Here is a 17766-nt window from a genome sequence, read left to right as displayed (position 1 = left end):
ATCTTCCAAAACGATTAGGAGAATGCAAGTAACTAGTTAAAAGAAGAGCATTGTTAATGTGCTGCATCAGTTATACCACTCATTTTGTCCCGACTCCCATTGACATAGTACCACCATGCAATGTGTTTTAGTAAAAAGAAATTAAAAATGCAAACATAAAAGGGATAGAGAAAATTTAAGGGATCAATTTTTCTCTTTTTTTGTGTTTTCATACGCTCCATTAATATGACAAAGTAAACAGTATAATTGGAATGGTACAGTCGCAACTCTAAAAAAATGTGTAAGGAAAGACTGTTTGCCATTAATCTAGGCAAGAAAACAATGGAATAAACATAATCATTATTCTGCTGGCTGTAATGTAGAAAGAGAAAAAAATGAACCACAAAATGCTAGTTTAAAATATTGTTTTCCTAATCACAGATTCTAGTTGATCATCTAATCTCTATACTCTTTGGAGGGTAGTTGGCCTGTCACTGTCCCTCATGAATATGGGAATTCCTATGTTCAAGTTTTGGCTGGTAATATGTCGTTTTCCCATGAAAGATGGCAACTCAGATATTTTTGCTAGCATATCCAGAGGAGTATTCATAAAGAAGAAAAGCTCGTTTGTTATTGCTTGGAAGCTTGAAAACAAATGATCTCTATCTCGACCGCTTTATCAAGCGTACATTCATCTAGTGGGTTTCTTTGTTTCACACTTGCCCTCCAATATTCTAGACCCAAGGAAGTGAATGTCAAGGCAAATGGGTTTGGCAGGTGGAAACCCAGAATAAATAAACCAGGAATTGGCATCGTGTTAAAACAGGACATCCAAAGTCTTGAGCAAGTGTGTAGATAAATGCAAAGGGTACATATGCATGCATCCTTCTGTTGTAGGATTTCTTGACATCTTATCATCCCAATTGAATTGCAGAAACTTATCCCAATGGTCTATCTTTTGGTTTCCTGAAAATCCTAACAACTATATCAAGCTATTCTTCTACATAGTAAAAGGAACAAAAATATAAGTTTTCATCTTTTTAATCCCTATTTCTAAATGTGGTATCAAAGGATTGACAGATAAGTGAAAATAATAAAGTATTTTTTCAATCACTTGATGTCACATTAAGAGATGATAAAAGAACAGTAGTTAATATGATAATGATCAGCATTACTAAGTTAAGCACTAACCTAATACGCTCTCCATGTTTGACCAAAGAATCATTCCTTCATGGTATTGAAAAAAAAATATTTGGACGATGGAAATTACATTTGGGGAATCAAATTGAGAAGTTATCAAGACTTCTCTTCAAATCAAAATAATTGATTGGTTACCAATGGGAACACAAATGTTGACTATACCATGGCACATTGGCAAACTATCAAAAAAACAGAAGGAAAAAAAAAAACCCATTTCATTTATAAAGAGTTTGAGACATTTGAACAAGTGAAATCCCACTATCACAGAGAGGCACCATCTTCCCACTTTTTCCAATGGCTACAGTTCTTGGATTACTTCATCTTATGATGATTCTCTATATTTTTAGTATTCCCTTGAACTTTGCTCAAGATGAAAGCCAGTTCATCTACAATAACTTCAGTCAAGCCAATCTATATCTTGATGGAATCGCAAAAATTCACCCTAATGGTTTGTTGCAGCTAACCAACATTTCAAACCGGGAACTTGGTCGTGCTTTCCACAAATTTCCTATAAAGTTCGATACAACTTCATCTCTTTCATTTTCGACAAACTTTGTGTTTGCCATGGTTCCTCAAGAACCAAAACAAGGTGGACATGGTATAGCCTTCGTCATCAGTTCCTCAAGAAGCCTTAATGGTCTAGCAAGTCAATTCCTGGGACTCTTCGATCCTTCAAATAACAACCGTACTTCCGATCACATATTGGCCATCGAGCTTGATTATATTACGAGTCTTGAATTTGAAGATATTGGTAACCATGTGGGAATTGATGTGAATGAAATCAGATCACTTGAATTAGCTCCTGCATCATATTATTCCAATGAAGAAAGGAGGAATATAAGCTTGGAGCTCATAAGTGGGAATCCAATGCAACTTTGGATAGACTATGATGAAGCAGAAAAGTTGCTGAATGTAACACTGGCCCCAATTAGTACCCCAAAACCAAACTGGCCTCTCTTGTCAACGCCGATCAATCTATCTCAAATCGTGTTGGAATCTATGTATGTTGGGTTCTCTGCTTCCACGGGATCAGTTGCAAGTGACCACTACATTCTTGGATGGAGCTTTAATAAAAGTGGGCAAGCACAAAGCCTCGACATTTCAAGCCTCCCTAACCTTCCCCCAAGCAGGAAACGAAAAGAGAAACGAATAGAAGCGATCAGGGCTCTTCTCATAGTGATAGTGGTTGTGCTCATAACGATAACTGGAGCTACTTACTATTTTAGGAGGAAGAAATATGAAGAAGTGCGTGAAGATTGGGAAAGTGAGTACGGTACTCATAGGTTCAGCTATAAAAGTCTCCACAAGGCAACCAAAGGTTTCAAAGCCAGAGAGATTATTGGAGAAGGGGGTTTTGGCAAGGTTTATAGAGGAACACTTCCTTCTAATGAGCAAATTGCAATCAAGAGAGTCTCCCATAATTCCCAACAGGGGATGAAGGAATTTGTGGCTGAGATCGTTAGCATGGGAAGATTGAGACATAGGAACTTGGTGCGGCTCTTGGGCTATTGCCGGCGTAGGGGAGAACTCCTCTTGATCTATGATTATATGCCCCATGGAAGCCTTGATAGGTTTTTATACAACAATGGAAGAAGGCACCTTAACTGGCTTCAAAGATTTCAAATCCTTAGAGGAGTAGCATCTGCCCTTCTTTACCTGCATGAAGGGTGGGAACAGATTGTTATACACAGAGATATAAAAGCAAGCAATGTCCTATTAGATGCTGAAATGAATGGAAGGTTAGGTGATTTTGGTCTTGCGAGATTATATGACCATGACACAAATTCAAAAACTACCCATGTGGCTGGGACTATCGGTTATTTGGCTCCGGAGCTTACTAGAACGGGGAGGGCAACCACTTACACTGATGTGTATGCTTTTGGGGCTTTCATGCTAGAGGTGGCTTGTGGAAGGAGGCCAATAGAGCGAATGGGGATGCCTGAAGAATTAGTTTTGGTTGATTGGGTCTTTGAGTGCTGGAGCAAAGGAGATATCCTTCGTGCTAGTGATCCTAGATTGGAAGGTAATTATGTGGTAGAGGAAATGGTTTTGGTTTTGAAACTAGGACTCCTCTGCTCACATGTAAATCCAGCTACTAGGCCTAGCATGAGGCGAGTAATGCAGTTTTTGAACTGCGATGCTGATCTGCCGAATATTCCATATGACAGTTCTTCTTTTGGTAGAGTTACAAGTAGTGAAACATTAGATTTCTTATGGTCGCCTCCTTCATCATTTGTCCAGTCTTCTAATCCTTCAATGTCTAGCACCATTTCCATCCTTAAAGGTGGTCGTTGAATTAGCTACCTCATCCCATTAGAAACTAGATCATGGATGTATACTTTGGACCAAATCAACCCATGGCACACATAAAACTTATAGATAAGTTGGTGGTGGAGAGGGGAAGAAGAAATATGCGAAGAATATGATGTAGATGTATCCAGTTACTTTTGATAAATATATGTTTCCAAAACTCACGTTAGTACTCCACTTGAGATCTTTGTATTACTACAGATTTGAGTTTGCTGTTAAAAGGTTTATAGCTTTGTCATTTATATACAGTGTAATAATAAAGGTTTAGAGGCTCACCAATTCACAGTGCTTTTTAGTTGCATATGTCAAGTCTGAACCTATTCATCACACTATGCCACACCTAGAGGATTATTGTTCTGTTCAACCATCGAAGAAAATTATGCTCTTGTATACTTGGGTAATGAGATGAAATGATAAATTCTTAAAACCTCTCATAATTTCTTTCTCAAATATTATTCAAATATAAAATATTTTTTAATTTTAAATTTTTAACTTTTTCATCTAATCATTACCTAATCATTATAATTTTTAAAATTTTTAAAACAAAAAATAAAAAACAATACAAATTTTTCAAATTTCAAAACAAAAAGTATATTACAAAATTATATTCAAATAATTTTTAACTGTATAATCTTTTTATTCAACTTTTTCACTCTCCTTTTTCAAAAACTAATAAAACAAAATATTTCAGTACTATTCATAGAATTATGAAATATTTAAGTATCCAAGCATGGGTCATAAAGCTTTGGTGATGTGGATTGCAAACTTATCACTATTGATAGATGAGTCCATTGTTTCCAATACTAATAGAACTGATAGATCATAATCTGGAATATCTTTCTTTAAAGAAAAATTTTAAATAATAAATCATCATTTTTAACCGATGAATATTTTTTACAAAGAGTTTAGAGGTTACAAAAAAACCAAAGACTCGTTAAAAAAAACTTTATTCTAATGAGCCAAAAACAAAGGTCCCAAAACTGTTTAGACTTTATGCGCTTAACACTGAAAGAAATGGTAAATGGAAATATAGGGAGGGAAGGTTAGGACTAACACATATTATACTTTCTTTTATAACCATATCAATGTTTTTCAAAGAAAATTATAATTTAAGAGAAGTGCTACATATGCAAAAAGAATATATAAAAATAAATTTATAAATTCATGTGACTTCATGTGATCTATTAAATCAACTTTATAATAAAAGTAAATTTACAATTTGACGTACTCATGTATCAAGCCACATTAGCTTATAAATTTACTTTTCTGTAATCTTTTTGTAACTAAAGTATTTCTCAAAATTTAAAAGAGTTTTCCTTACAAAATTTCTTAACCTTCAATTACTGTTTTTTTAAACTACAAAATTTTCTAAATCAGCTCCCAGCAGTCCCACTTTAGAACATTTATTACGAGGTGTTGCTTTAGGTAATTGAATTCATCCTTTTTGTATTATTCCAAGTTCGTAGCATATATTTGATAATTTCATCGGATCCTCGAGAAAACATTGATAAATAGCGTCCCTGTTTTGGAAATTATTTCTTGCCTTGATCACGTAAGCGTGAATTCCCAGTAGTTCTAACTAAGTTTAAATAGCACAGGAGGCGAAAGTTCAAAATGGTCGCCAACATCTTCACCTAGCTTTGGGACAGGGCCGGCCAGACGTAGATTGAGGCCTTAGGCGAAAAATTAAAATGAGATACTTTTATTTTGTATTTGTTATTATATTAAATGTTAAATTGATTTATTTTAGTTTTTTAAATTCTAAGAAAAACTACTTAAAAAAGATGCCTGATAAGATATGAATCAATACTGATAAGATATGAATCAATACTTTCTCAATATATGAATATATGGGAGATAATTTAATTTATAAAACAGAAGACATGGAAAGATTAAACATAAAAGCGTTAATACAAGTAAAAAATGGCTAAGAGCACGTGGCTCAAATGGTATAAGACCCAACCTTTATGAGAGAGGTCTTGGATTTGATCCTCCTTCTTAATTTCTCAATATCTAAAAAAAAAATGATAATAATTAAAAGAAAAAAAAAACAGATTAAATAAACTGAGAATAAATTAAAGTAAGTTTATGATCATTTCTCTCCCACATTTGGATCATTAATTGACCTATCTCTTCACCTGCATGCATAGCGAGTCACCTTCCATCTATTCTACGTATAATTTGTTTCTCTGTATGGACGGTGTTACGTCCACTGCTTCGCCAGTTACCGTTAGGTATAATAGATTTTTTTTATATGTATTTTTTAATATTTTTAAATTTTTTTAAATTTACGATATTATTAAAAAATACTTTTTTAATCATGAAATAAATTGAATTTAAAAAAAAAAAAAAAAAAAAGACAACAGTTTCTCCTAGAGTGGTGGGTGGAGGTATCATTTTCCTTCACTGTATAAAACCTTCTCTCCTTTTTAACTTATTTTGTGCCATTTTATCAAAAGTACAAAGTTGAACTTTTTATGTTTTGGGCACTCACATGGATTCAGGCCTCAGGGCCTTAGTCCCCTAACCCACGAGCCGACCCTGCTTTGGGAGCCACCTTGACCATGAAGAAGATGATTCCCATCATCACTAGAAGCCGTAAGTTCTGACAAAAATGAAGGAGAGGGCCAAGAAGTAATGGAAATTAATAAAAATTGACTAAAGGGGTCACTGTCGTGATTAAAAGCCAGCATGCTCACTTGGTGAATGCCAGAGGAGCAAATTTAATTCTGGAGATAGCCCACTGAGAGGATCAGATCACCGATTGGAAAGTGAGCGGTGTTGGAGGCAAGAATGCGTGGATTGAGGCATGCAGGAGGCCGACAGCTTGGTAATTTGTAGGGCAGCCGCGGGACCCTCAATATTTATGGATACTTATCGGTTGAGCTATGGGTTCCAAATTTGTTATTCTTTTTTTTTCTTCCGATCCCTCTAGAGTTTGTGAATCTAATTACCTCAAATGATATACGTATATGCCTTAGAAAGTTGAGCAATGGATGTAAAAAAGAAAAAGAAGCACCAATCTAATACGCTCCCCAATTTTTCCCCAAGAATCATTCATTCATGGTATTGAGAAAAATACTAGGATGATCTAAATTACATTTGGAGAATCAAATTGAGAAGTTGTCAAAACTATTCTTCAAATCAAAATAATTGATTGGTTGCCAATGAAAACACAGATGCTGACTATATATACCATGGCACATTGGCAAACAAGGAAAAAAAAACAAAAAACATTTTATTTCTTAGGACTTTAAGACATTTGAACAAGTAAAATCCTTCTATCTTAAAAAGGCACCATCTTCCCACTTTTCCCAATGACTATAGTTCTTAGATTACTTATAGATTTGTCATTTATATGTAGTGTATTACAAAAGGTTTAGAACTTTAGAGGCTCACCAGATCTCAATAGTTTACAATGGCATATTTCAAGTCCGAACCTATTCATTACACCATGCCACACCTAGATAAGGATCATTGTTTTATTCAACCATCCAAGAGGCTTAGGTCTTGTAGGCTTGGATAATGAGATGAGATGATAAATTTTTAAAATTTGTCATAATTTTCTTTTCAAATATCACTCAAACATAAAATATTTTTTAATTTTAAATTTTGAACTTTATCATCTAATTATTACCTAATCATTACAACTTTTAAAAATTTCAAAATAAAAAATAAAAAACAATACAATTTTTTTAAATTTCAAAACAAAAATAATATTAAAAAGTTATATTCAAACAAATTTTAACTTTGAAATCTTTTTATTTAACTTTTTTTCTCATTTTTCAAAACTCAATAAAACATCTTAATTCAAACTATTTTACTACTAATCTCTCATCCCCTTTTATATTTATCTTTATAATTTAATTAAAAAAAAAAAAACATGAAAACAAAGTGGCAATATTATTACTCTCTGGCCCCTGCCCTTCAGTGAACATACCCAATATGCTTGGCCTGCCATAAGTGAACATACCACTTGCTTGGAGGTTCTTGGGATTCAGCAAAGGTCATACACATTTTTTTAGGTCATACACATTGATTGTTATATCAATTAGGTGAAGAATTATATGACCAAGGTTGAAGTAAGATTGTTTCAATGTCACCCTGAGATTTCAGGCACAGTGAAAGAATGCACAAGGCACAAGTTGGATCTTTTTTTCATTGAAATAAACATCCAAAAACATTACTTTCATTCATGAATCACGTGGAGGAAAATTCACTAGATGTACTTAACCACAAGCCGCTGGACTTTTTGCATCAAAGACAACATCCTAAATCTTTCCCTTTCTGTAATGGAATATATGGATAAAAATTCACAATAAGGACTAGACCCAGTTGGAAAACGCTTGATCAGTTTAACGCATTGCTTGATTGCCGTTATCTTCAGTCTCATTTGATTGGTAAAATGAGATGAGATGGTTTGTAAACAGTAATGAGATATTTCAGTTGAGATGAAATAAAATAATTTGATTTTTAAAAAATTGTGTATTTAGATGTAGAAGTCAGATGAAATGATTTTAACTTCTTTTAAAAATTCGATAAAGTAGTGAATCCAACCAATTATTACATAGTATTTATATTGATGGAGTATTATTAATAAATATATTTTCTATTAATTAATATCAATTAATGAATTAAATACTCATAAACATATTAAACTCACCAAATACCATTTTTTTTTAATTTAGATTAATCAATAATTCCCAAAAATCTCAATTTTATGATAATACATCCTTCTAATTGTCGATTAGAGATTTAGGGAATCAAATTGAGAAGTTGTCAACACTACTCGTCAAATCAAAATAATTGATTGGTTACCAGTGGGAACACAGATGCTAACTATACCATGGCACATTGGAAGAGAATAAAACTCATTTCATTTCTCAGGAGTTTGAAACATCTGAACAAGTGAAATCCCTCTGTCAGAGAAAGGTACCATCTTCCCACCTTTCCCAATGGCTACAGTTCTTAGATCACTTCATCTTCTGATGATTATCTATATTTCCACTATTCCCATGAACTTTGCCCAAGATGAAAGCCCATTCATCTACAATGGCTTCAGTCAAGCCAATCTATATCGCGATGGAATTGCAGAAATTCACCCTAATGGTCTGTTGCAGCTAACCAATATTTCAAACTAGCAACTTGGTCATGCTTTCTACCAATTTCCTATAAAGTTTGGCACAATTTCATCTCTTTCATTTTCTACAAACTTTGTGTTTGCCATGGTTCCTCAAGAACCAAAACTCGGTGGACATGGCATAGCCTTCACCATCAGCCCTCGAAGGGCTTAACTCATGGTATGGCAAGTCAATTCCTAGGACTCTTCAATTTTTCAAATATCGGCCTTAATTCCAACCACATACTGGCCATCGAGCTCGATGCCATTAAGAGTCTTGAATTTGAAGATATTGGTAACCATGTGGGAATTGATGTGAATGGCCTAAGATCACTTGAATTAGCTCCTGCAGTGTATTATTCCAATGATGAAAGGAGGAATATAAGCTTGGAGCTCATAAGTGGGAATTCAATGCAACTTTAGATAGACTATGACGAAGTAGAAAAGTTTCTGAATGTAACACTGGCCCTAATTAGAACCCCAAAACCAAGCTCGCCTCTCTTGTCAACGCCAATCAATCCGTTTGATATTGTTTTGGAATCTATGTATGTTGGTTTCTCTACTTCCACAGGATCAGTTGCATGTGACCACTACATTCTTGGATGGAGCTTTAATAAAAGTGGGCAAGAACAAAGCCTCGACATTTCATGCCTCCCTAAACTTTCCCCACACAAGAAACGAAAAGAGAAACAAATAGTACCAATCAGGGATCTTCTCATAATAGTAGTGGTTGTGCTCATAACTATAAATGGATCTGCGTGCTATTTTAGGAGGAAGAAGTATGAATAAGTGCGTGAAGATTGGGAAAGTGAGTATGGTACTCACAGGTTCAGCTATAAAAGTCTCCACAAGGCAACCAAAGGTTTCAAAGCCAGGAGATTATTGGAGAATGAGGTTTTGGAAAGGTTTATAGAGGAACACTTCCTTCTAATGAGCAAATTGCAGTCAAGAGAGTCTCCCATAATTCCCAACAGGGAATGAAGGAATTTGTGGCTGAGATCGTTAGCATGGGAAGATTGAGACATAGGAACTTGGTGCGGCTCTTGGGTTATTGCCAGCGCAAGGGAGAACTCCTCTTTATCTATGATTATATGCCCCATGGAAGCCTTGACAGGTTCTTATACAACAATGGAAGAAGGCACCTTAACTAGCTTCAAAGATTTCAAATCCTTAGAGGAGTAGCATCTGCCCTTCTTTACATGCATGAAGGGTGGGAACAGATTGTTATACACAGAGATATAAAAGCAAGCAATGTCCTATTAGATGCTGAAATGAATGGAAGGCTAGGTGATTTTGGCCTTGCCAGATTATATAACCATGACACAAATTCACAAACTACCCATGTGGCTGGAATTGTCGGTTATTTGGCTCCGGAGCTTACTAGGACGGGGAGGGCAACCACTTACACTGATGTGTATGCTTTTGGGGCTTTCATGCTAGAGGTGGCTTGTGGAAGGAGGCCAATAGAGCGAATGGGGATGCCTGAAGAATTAGTTTTGGTTGATTGGGTCTTTCAGTGCTGGAGCAAAGGAGATATCCTTCGTGCTAGTGATCCTAGATTGGAAGGTAATTATGTGGTAGAGGAAATGGTTTTGGTTTTGAAACTAGGACTCCTCTGCTCACATGTAAATCCAGCTTCTGTGCCTAGCATGAGGCAAGTAATGCAGTTTTTGAACTGCGATGCTGATCTGCCAAATATTCCATATGACAGTGCTTCTTTTGGTAAAGTCCCATGTAGTGAAACATTAGATTTCTTATGGTCACCTCCATCATTTGTCCAGTCTTCTGATCCTTCCATGTCTAGCAGCATTTCCATCCTTAAAGGTGGTCGTTGAATTAGCTGCACACAACTATAAGATCATGGATCTATACTTTGGACCAAGTCAACCCATGGCACACATAATGCTTACAAATAACTTAGCGGTGGAGAGGGGAAGAAGGAACATGCGAAGACTATGATGTAGAATTTCTTGAGTTATGCATGTCGACCATGAGGTTGCTTTACTTAGGTATCTCTCAACCTCATTGTAGTCACATGTTCTCTGAATTTCTCCAAAGATAGTCATTTGGTCATCAGATCTGCTACCAACTCGATCGAGGAAATAAAATTAACCTTGACCTCACCTCTTTCCACTATATCTAAAATATAGTGATAATACACATCAATGTATTTTCCCTTAGAACTCTGCATTCTACTTTGTATCAATCAGATGGTAGGCTAATTATCACAAAGCACATTGATTGGTTATGTGGATGTACCTAAATTTAAACTTTCAATAAAACATTTCATCCACACCGCATTACTCCTGATTTACAACAAGCAATATATTCTGATTCCATAGAAGACTTAGCCACACAATCCTATTTCTTACTCAACCAAGAAATTATTGTTCTACTAAATAGAAATATATGTCCATATGTAGATTTTCTATCGTTTACACCACTTCCAAAATTAGCATCATTGTAACTGATTAATTTTATATCACTGATCCAAAAGTATAATTTTAAAATTTTGGTGCCTTATAAATACTTAATATACATTTCACTGCTTGCCCATGTTCTTTACCTCGATTGTATTGATATCTGCTTACCAATCCTACTGCATGACAAATATCTGGTCTTGTACTTGTCATTGCTTACATAAGGCTTCCCACAGCTTGAGCATAGGGAACATTAAGCATTTTGCTTATTTCTTCCTTATCTTTGGGCATGTACTTTTATTTAAAACATGACCTTTGCAAACAGGTGTACTTAAGGATTTACAATTTTCCTTACCAAATCTTTTAAGTACTTTTTCTAGATATTTTTTTTTTGATCTAAATACAACATATTTGAATTTCTAACTCTAGAAATTCTTATACCAAGAACATAGCCAGCTTTACCTATATCTTTCATTTCAAGTTTAGATTCAAGAATTCCTTTGTTTCATTCATCGTATCTAAACAATTACTTGCCAATAAGATATCATCAACATATAATGATAATACTATTAATTTATTATCATTTTCTCATATGTATATACATTGATCTAGTGGACTCATTTCATATCTCATTTCTAAAACGGCTTAGTGAAATTTCAAGTACCACTGTCTTGAAGATTGCTTAAGTCTATATAGTGAATTCTTCAACCTGTAGACTTTTTCTTCATTTTTAATTTGAAAACCTTTTGGTTGAATCATAAAGATATCCTCTTTTAATTCATAATTAAGAAAAGCTGTCTTTACATCTAATTGATGTAATTCCAAATTCATCCTAGCTATAACAAACATAATAATCCTTACAGATGTGAACATCACCACAGGCGAATATGTATATACAAAGTCTACACCTGGTTGTTCGATATATCCCTTGGCCACTAACCTTGCTTTAGTCTTTCCAAACTGCTATCAACTTTAAGTTTTCTTCGTAGAACCCATTTACAACCAATAGCCTTTCTATCTTTTGGAAGATCTATTAACTCTCAAATATTATTTTTGTTCATTAATTCTATTTCATCTTCATGGCCTCAAGCCATTCCTCTTAATCGATACTATTGATTGCTTCAGAAAAATTTTCAGGATCATTTTCTAAATTTTTCAAACTGGTATTTAGTATATAATAATCTTGAAGTAATATCGATGGTCGTTTGGTTCTTTTACTCCCACTATCTCCAACATCAATTCTTAAAGATTGATTTTAATCTGACTTTCTATTATTCTTATTATTCTGTATTTGAATACTATTAAAATTTTCATTATCAGTCTCAGTGAAGATCTATTGATTCTCTAAATCATTTAATAAATCTATCTGATCAACTGGAGTAAATAGGTTTGTAATTTTTAAGAAAACGACATTCTTACTTTCTATCAATTCTCTTTCTGAATGATAAAATCTGTAGCCACTTCTGATTTCTACATACCCAACAAACTTGCATTTCCAAGTTCTACTTTTTTAATTTATTCCTTATGGGCCTTGGGATAAGCACTTATACTTTACAACCCCACACTTTGAGTTTACTTAAGTCTGGTTTATATTCCATCCATATCTCGTAAGGTGTAAGATGTTTTGCTTTGATTTCAACTCTATTTAATATATATGTTGCAGTTGATAATACTTCACCCCAAAAATGTGTTGGTAGATCCGCATATGCCATCATCGATCTTGTCATATCCAACAGAGTTCTGTTTCTTCTTTCTGCAATGCCATTTTATTGAGGTTTATATGGCATAGTATAAATGTGTTTATACCATTTAATTTGTAGAAATCATCCAAAGCTTCAAATTCACATCCTCTATCACTATTCAAACATTTAATTGGTCTACCCAACTAGGTTTCCACTTCTATTTTATTCTTTAAATTTATCTATTGCCTCATATTTATGTTTAATTAAATAGATATACCCATAACTTGAATAGTCATAAGTAAAAGTTATAAAATACTCTATTTATCTATGGGTTTTAGTTCTAAAATGTCCACAAATAATGACATCAGAATGTACAATTTCAAATAAATATGTGGATTTTGAACTTTTTGAAAAATAATTACTACTCATTTTTTCTTTGATACATGGTTTACATATTTTATCAAAATTATTTGAATTTATTTGTGGTATTCATCCACTTCTACACATTCTGATCATCTTATTTTTATTTATATAGTATAATCTTAAATGTCATACATATGTACAATCAGTAGATACATTCAAATAATCAAAAATAGATACTTTATTAATATCAATATTCAATACATATATATCGTGATTTTTCATGTCTTTCACTAATACATTACCGTTACTTATTACAAAAGTTCTAGACTTTTAACTCAACTGTGTAGCTTTTTTTTTATCTAATTTACTAGGTATATATAATACATCACGTAGTAAAATAATGGAACTATTTACTTTAAATTTACATATACCTTGCCCCAAGACATTACAGAATGTGTTGTTACCCATTTACACTCTGTGCTCTCCTGTTTGTTTATTTTCAAAATTAACAAACATATGTTTGTTCCCGCATATATGTCTTGTTGCTGCAGAGTCAACCCACTATGAATCTGATGCTGGTTCCACGAGCATTACTTCTAAGACTGTCATTACAATTTCCTTGCTTTCTTATACTTTTCCTTATTAGGGCATTGTGATTTGTAATCCCCCTTCTTCCCACAAAGTAAATGGTTTACTTTGTTTATTTTTCAATCTTTTTTTTTTTTCTTAAACTGTTTTGACTTGACCTTGTTCTATGTAGAATGTCTATTCTAAGCCATCAATAAATTGAATGACTCACCATCTTTATTTGTCCTCTTCATCCTTTCTCCTTCAAGTACCAAAAGTACTAGAAGTGATAACGTTATTATTTCATTTTCACTATGTATTAATGAAATAACAATATGAACCCAAGATGAAAGAAGACTATTTAGTATAGTTGTAACTTACATTTTATCAATAAGAGGATGACCTGCATCATATAGTTCTTTTGCAATCAACTCCATTTAAAGTACATGATCATCAATGTCATCATTCTCTTTCATGCAATTCCGGTTATAAGTATCTAACAATAACTGTATATATGTATCCAATCTTAAATCATACTTTTCCTCAACTACATCCATAATTTCTTTAGCAATATCATAGTCTTCAAATAGAGGAATAATGTGATCGTTTACACAATGTAAAATTAAAGCTTTTGCCCAAGCATTGTATTCTTCCCATTTATCTTCACTTATCATGTCACTTCCATTCTCATCTTCTATATTTTCTGATGGTTTTGGTGTTGTCAATGTATACAAGGTCTTTTCATGGGTTAGAAGAAAAGTTATATGCCTTTTTCCAGGTCCAAAAATTTCTTCAATTCAGTTTTTCTATCCCCGAGGGATCAATACTTTTATTTTGTGCCATTAAACCTTAAAAATCAACAAAGAAAAATGTAGAAATAATAAGTGTGTTCTATTGTAGATAAATTTAATATAATAGTTCAGTTGTGATTAAATTAAAATTATGACAAACTTAATAATAATAGTCCTTGGATTTAATCCAAGGTGGCAGCCTCAAAATTCTCCTATTTAAATAAGGAGAATAATAAAAGTGACGTCCTGACCCAGTATTCTCACAAACTTTCCTTGATGTTTCTCCCTTCTCAAAGAATTTCTGGTGAGAATCTGGACCAACATATACTTTATTATGATTTGGCACAAAATTTAGAGCACAACAACTTTTGAATGAACCCAATCGGGCTTAAAATGGCTCCGAATGACCCAAAATACAAGTTCTAGCCTGAACTAGTCTAGAAAGCCAAGTGAACTAGTTCAGACGGTTCAAACCAGATCCAGCAGAAGAAAACCAGTGGTCAATGGCTCGGATAATGACTTGGCTCAAATATCGACTTGATGGCTCGATTTGATTGCTCGTATTGACAGATCACTTCCATAAATCAAGCCAAGATCTCCTCCATTTATTTAACACCATGATTTTAGTATAAATTTAGCCGTTACCTTTGTAATTATAAATCATACCATACTTAGTTAGTTACCTTAGATGGATTTGTTGTTGTATCTATTTATTTTGACCATTCTCAATGTAAAAATCAAGTTACGGAAATACAAGAGTTGTATTCTTAACATGGTATCAAGCCTAAACCCGATCCCTCCCTCTCCGTGACCCCATGGCTTCTTCCACTGTCCTCTCTCCATATACCCTTCATCCCTCCGACTCCCCTAGTCTCATACTTGTTTCCGGTCTCCTCACTGATGACAATTTTCCCTAATGGCAAAAAGCCATGACCCGTGCACTTAACGCGAAAAACAAACTAGTTTCTGTCGATGACACTCTCCTCCCACCCGAAACCTCTTCTCCAAATTATAGACAATGGAACCAAACTAAAGACATGGTTCTTACCTGGCTTCTAAATTCCATCAGCCCCTCCATAGCCAACTCCCTTGAATTCCATACCGATCCACGAGCCGTATGGCTTGATCTCCAGTCCAGATTTTGTCAAGGCAACAATGCTAGAATTTATCATCTCAAACGTGAGTTGTCTTCCCTGCAGCAACACAATCACTCAGTTCATGATTATTACAATCAAATCAAGCAAATCTGGGATAAACTTAGTCACTTACAGCCAACCAATGATCTCAAACAATTACAGCAACAAGCTGAAGATGAGAGAGTTTACCAATTTCTTCTTGGCCTCAATGAATCCTTTTTCCAACTCAGAACCCAAATCTTAGCCATGGAAACCCTTCCCCCTATCACAAAAATTTTTTCTATTCTTTTTCAGGAAGAGCAGCAGCGCCTTCTCCACCTCCTGCCACCACTGACGGATGCTCACATCCTTGCTGCTCACTCCAGTGGACCCACGAAACAGCCCCTGCAATGCACCTTCTACGTCAAAATGGGTCACTCCCATGACCGTTGTTGGCGTGTGATCGGCTACCCAACAGGCCGAGATAATCGTGGCAAGCAGCGGCCCTCTCTCCTTAGAAAACCACCCTTAACCTCGGCGCCGATGGCTCATCAAGTCTCCACCTCTTCTCCACTTCCAGGTTTGACCCATGAGATGTACCAAAAATTGCTTGATCTACTTCAACCGAACCCTTCCTCTGCAAATTTCATGGGACCCACAGTCGACGAGGCTGATTGGAGCGGGTGAGCTTTGCAATGGACTTTATGTGTATCGGCCCCAACCCATTACTGATTTTTCCACTCAGACTGCTGCGAATAAAATTTTATGGCACCAATGCCTAGGTCATCCTTCCCGCTTAGTTCTTCCTAGTCTTTTTAATAATCCCTGTGTTATCTCTGATTGTGGTATTTTTGCTCGTTCTAAGCACACTAGACTTCCTTTTCCCATTTCTACTAATAACAGTACCATGATTTTTAATAGAATATTTGCGATATTTGGGGTGGTTATAAATCTGAAGCATACACTTATCTCCTGCATTTTTTTGCCCTTATCAAAAATCAATTTCAAACCACGATTAAAATTATTAGAACTGATAATGGCCAAGAATTTCTTTCTCATACATTTCAAAACTATCTTCATGATCACGACATCCTTCATGAACGTACTTGTGTTAAAACTCCGCAATAAAATGGTGTTGCAGAACGTAAACATCGGCACCTCCTGAATGTTGCTCGTAGTATGCGTTTTCAAGCTCACCTACCCTTGAAATTTTGGGGTGAATGTGTCATCACCGCTGCCTATCTCATCAATCGCACTCCCAATCGCCTTCTTAAAAATAAATCTCCTTTTGAACTTCTTTTTGCTATCCCGCCCACCTATACGCATTTACGCGTCTTTGGTTGTATTTGTTATGCCTAAACTCTTCATGCTTCCCGTGACAAATTCTCCCCTCGTGCCTCCAAATGCATCTTTCTTGGTTATCCTAGCACTCATAAAGCCTATAAACTCTATAATCTAGACACTCAGGTTGTTTTTTATTCTCGAGACGTCACTTTCCACGAACATCAGTTTCCTTTTCAGAATGTTTCTATTTCTTCACCTACACCTCTCCCTATTATTCCTCTCCCTGTCCCTGAACCCATCTTACCACCCTTTACCCCTACCTCTCATATTTCCGATTCCTCTCCTCCCCCTCCCTCTCCTCCCCCTCCTTCTCCTCATCCTTGTCGCACCACTACTCGACCCGCATATCTTCAAGACTATATATGCCCGACCATACACACTGAGTCCACTGCATCCTCACTTACTGCATCAACCTCAGGTACTGCTCACCCTTTATCCGCTTTTCTTTCTTATTCTCGTTTCTCTCCTCATCTTATTTTCTTAAATGCTCTCACTGTTTCTGCTAACCCTACCTCTTATTCTGCTGCCACTCATCATGCACATTGGCGAGACGCCATGTCTGCTGAACTTCACGCTCTTGAAGCTAATTCCACATGGACACTTGAGTCCCTTCCTCCTGGCAAAAAACTCATTGGCTGCAAATGAGTGGTCAAAACCAAACTTAAAGCAGATGGCTCCGTTGAACGATACAAAGCTCGGCTAGTTGCCAAAGGCTACACTCAAGTTGAAGGCCTCGACTACCATGAGACTTTTGCTCCTATTGCCAAATTGACTACCGTTCGGTGTTTATTGGCTGTTACTACTTCTCGCCAGTGGATCATTCACCAACTTGATGTCAATAACGCCTTCTTACATGACAACCTTAATGAGGAAATC

The 17766-nt window shown here is 35.3% G+C and overlaps 2 protein-coding genes and 1 pseudogene across 2 annotated transcripts; all 3 read left to right on the top strand.

Annotated features, from left to right (window-relative positions):
• Window positions 1-1405: 1405 nt before the first annotated feature.
• LOC122291464 (L-type lectin-domain containing receptor kinase I.3-like) lies at window positions 1406-3790 on the top strand. Its single transcript, XM_043099187.1, has one exon. It carries the CDS (start codon window positions 1474-1476, stop codon window positions 3472-3474), a length of 2001 nt encoding a protein of 666 aa, XP_042955121.1. The 5' UTR covers window positions 1406-1473; the 3' UTR covers window positions 3475-3790.
• Window positions 3791-8444: 4654 nt separating this feature from the next.
• LOC122290932 lies at window positions 8445-10443 on the top strand (annotated as a pseudogene).
• A 4917-nt stretch (window positions 10444-15360) lies between these two features.
• Window positions 15361-16233, top strand: LOC122290930. The gene has a single exon (XM_043098597.1). It carries the CDS (start codon window positions 15361-15363, stop codon window positions 16231-16233), a length of 873 nt encoding a protein of 290 aa, XP_042954531.1.
• Window positions 16234-17766: the final 1533 nt, after the last annotated feature.

The sequence above is a fragment of the Carya illinoinensis genome, chromosome 13 (genome assembly GCF_018687715.1).
Source record: "Carya illinoinensis cultivar Pawnee chromosome 13, C.illinoinensisPawnee_v1, whole genome shotgun sequence".
NCBI lineage: Eukaryota > Viridiplantae > Streptophyta > Magnoliopsida > Fagales > Juglandaceae > Carya > Carya illinoinensis.
The sequence above is the reverse complement of the archived record's forward strand: the minus strand, read 5'-3'. Positions and strand labels throughout refer to the sequence as shown.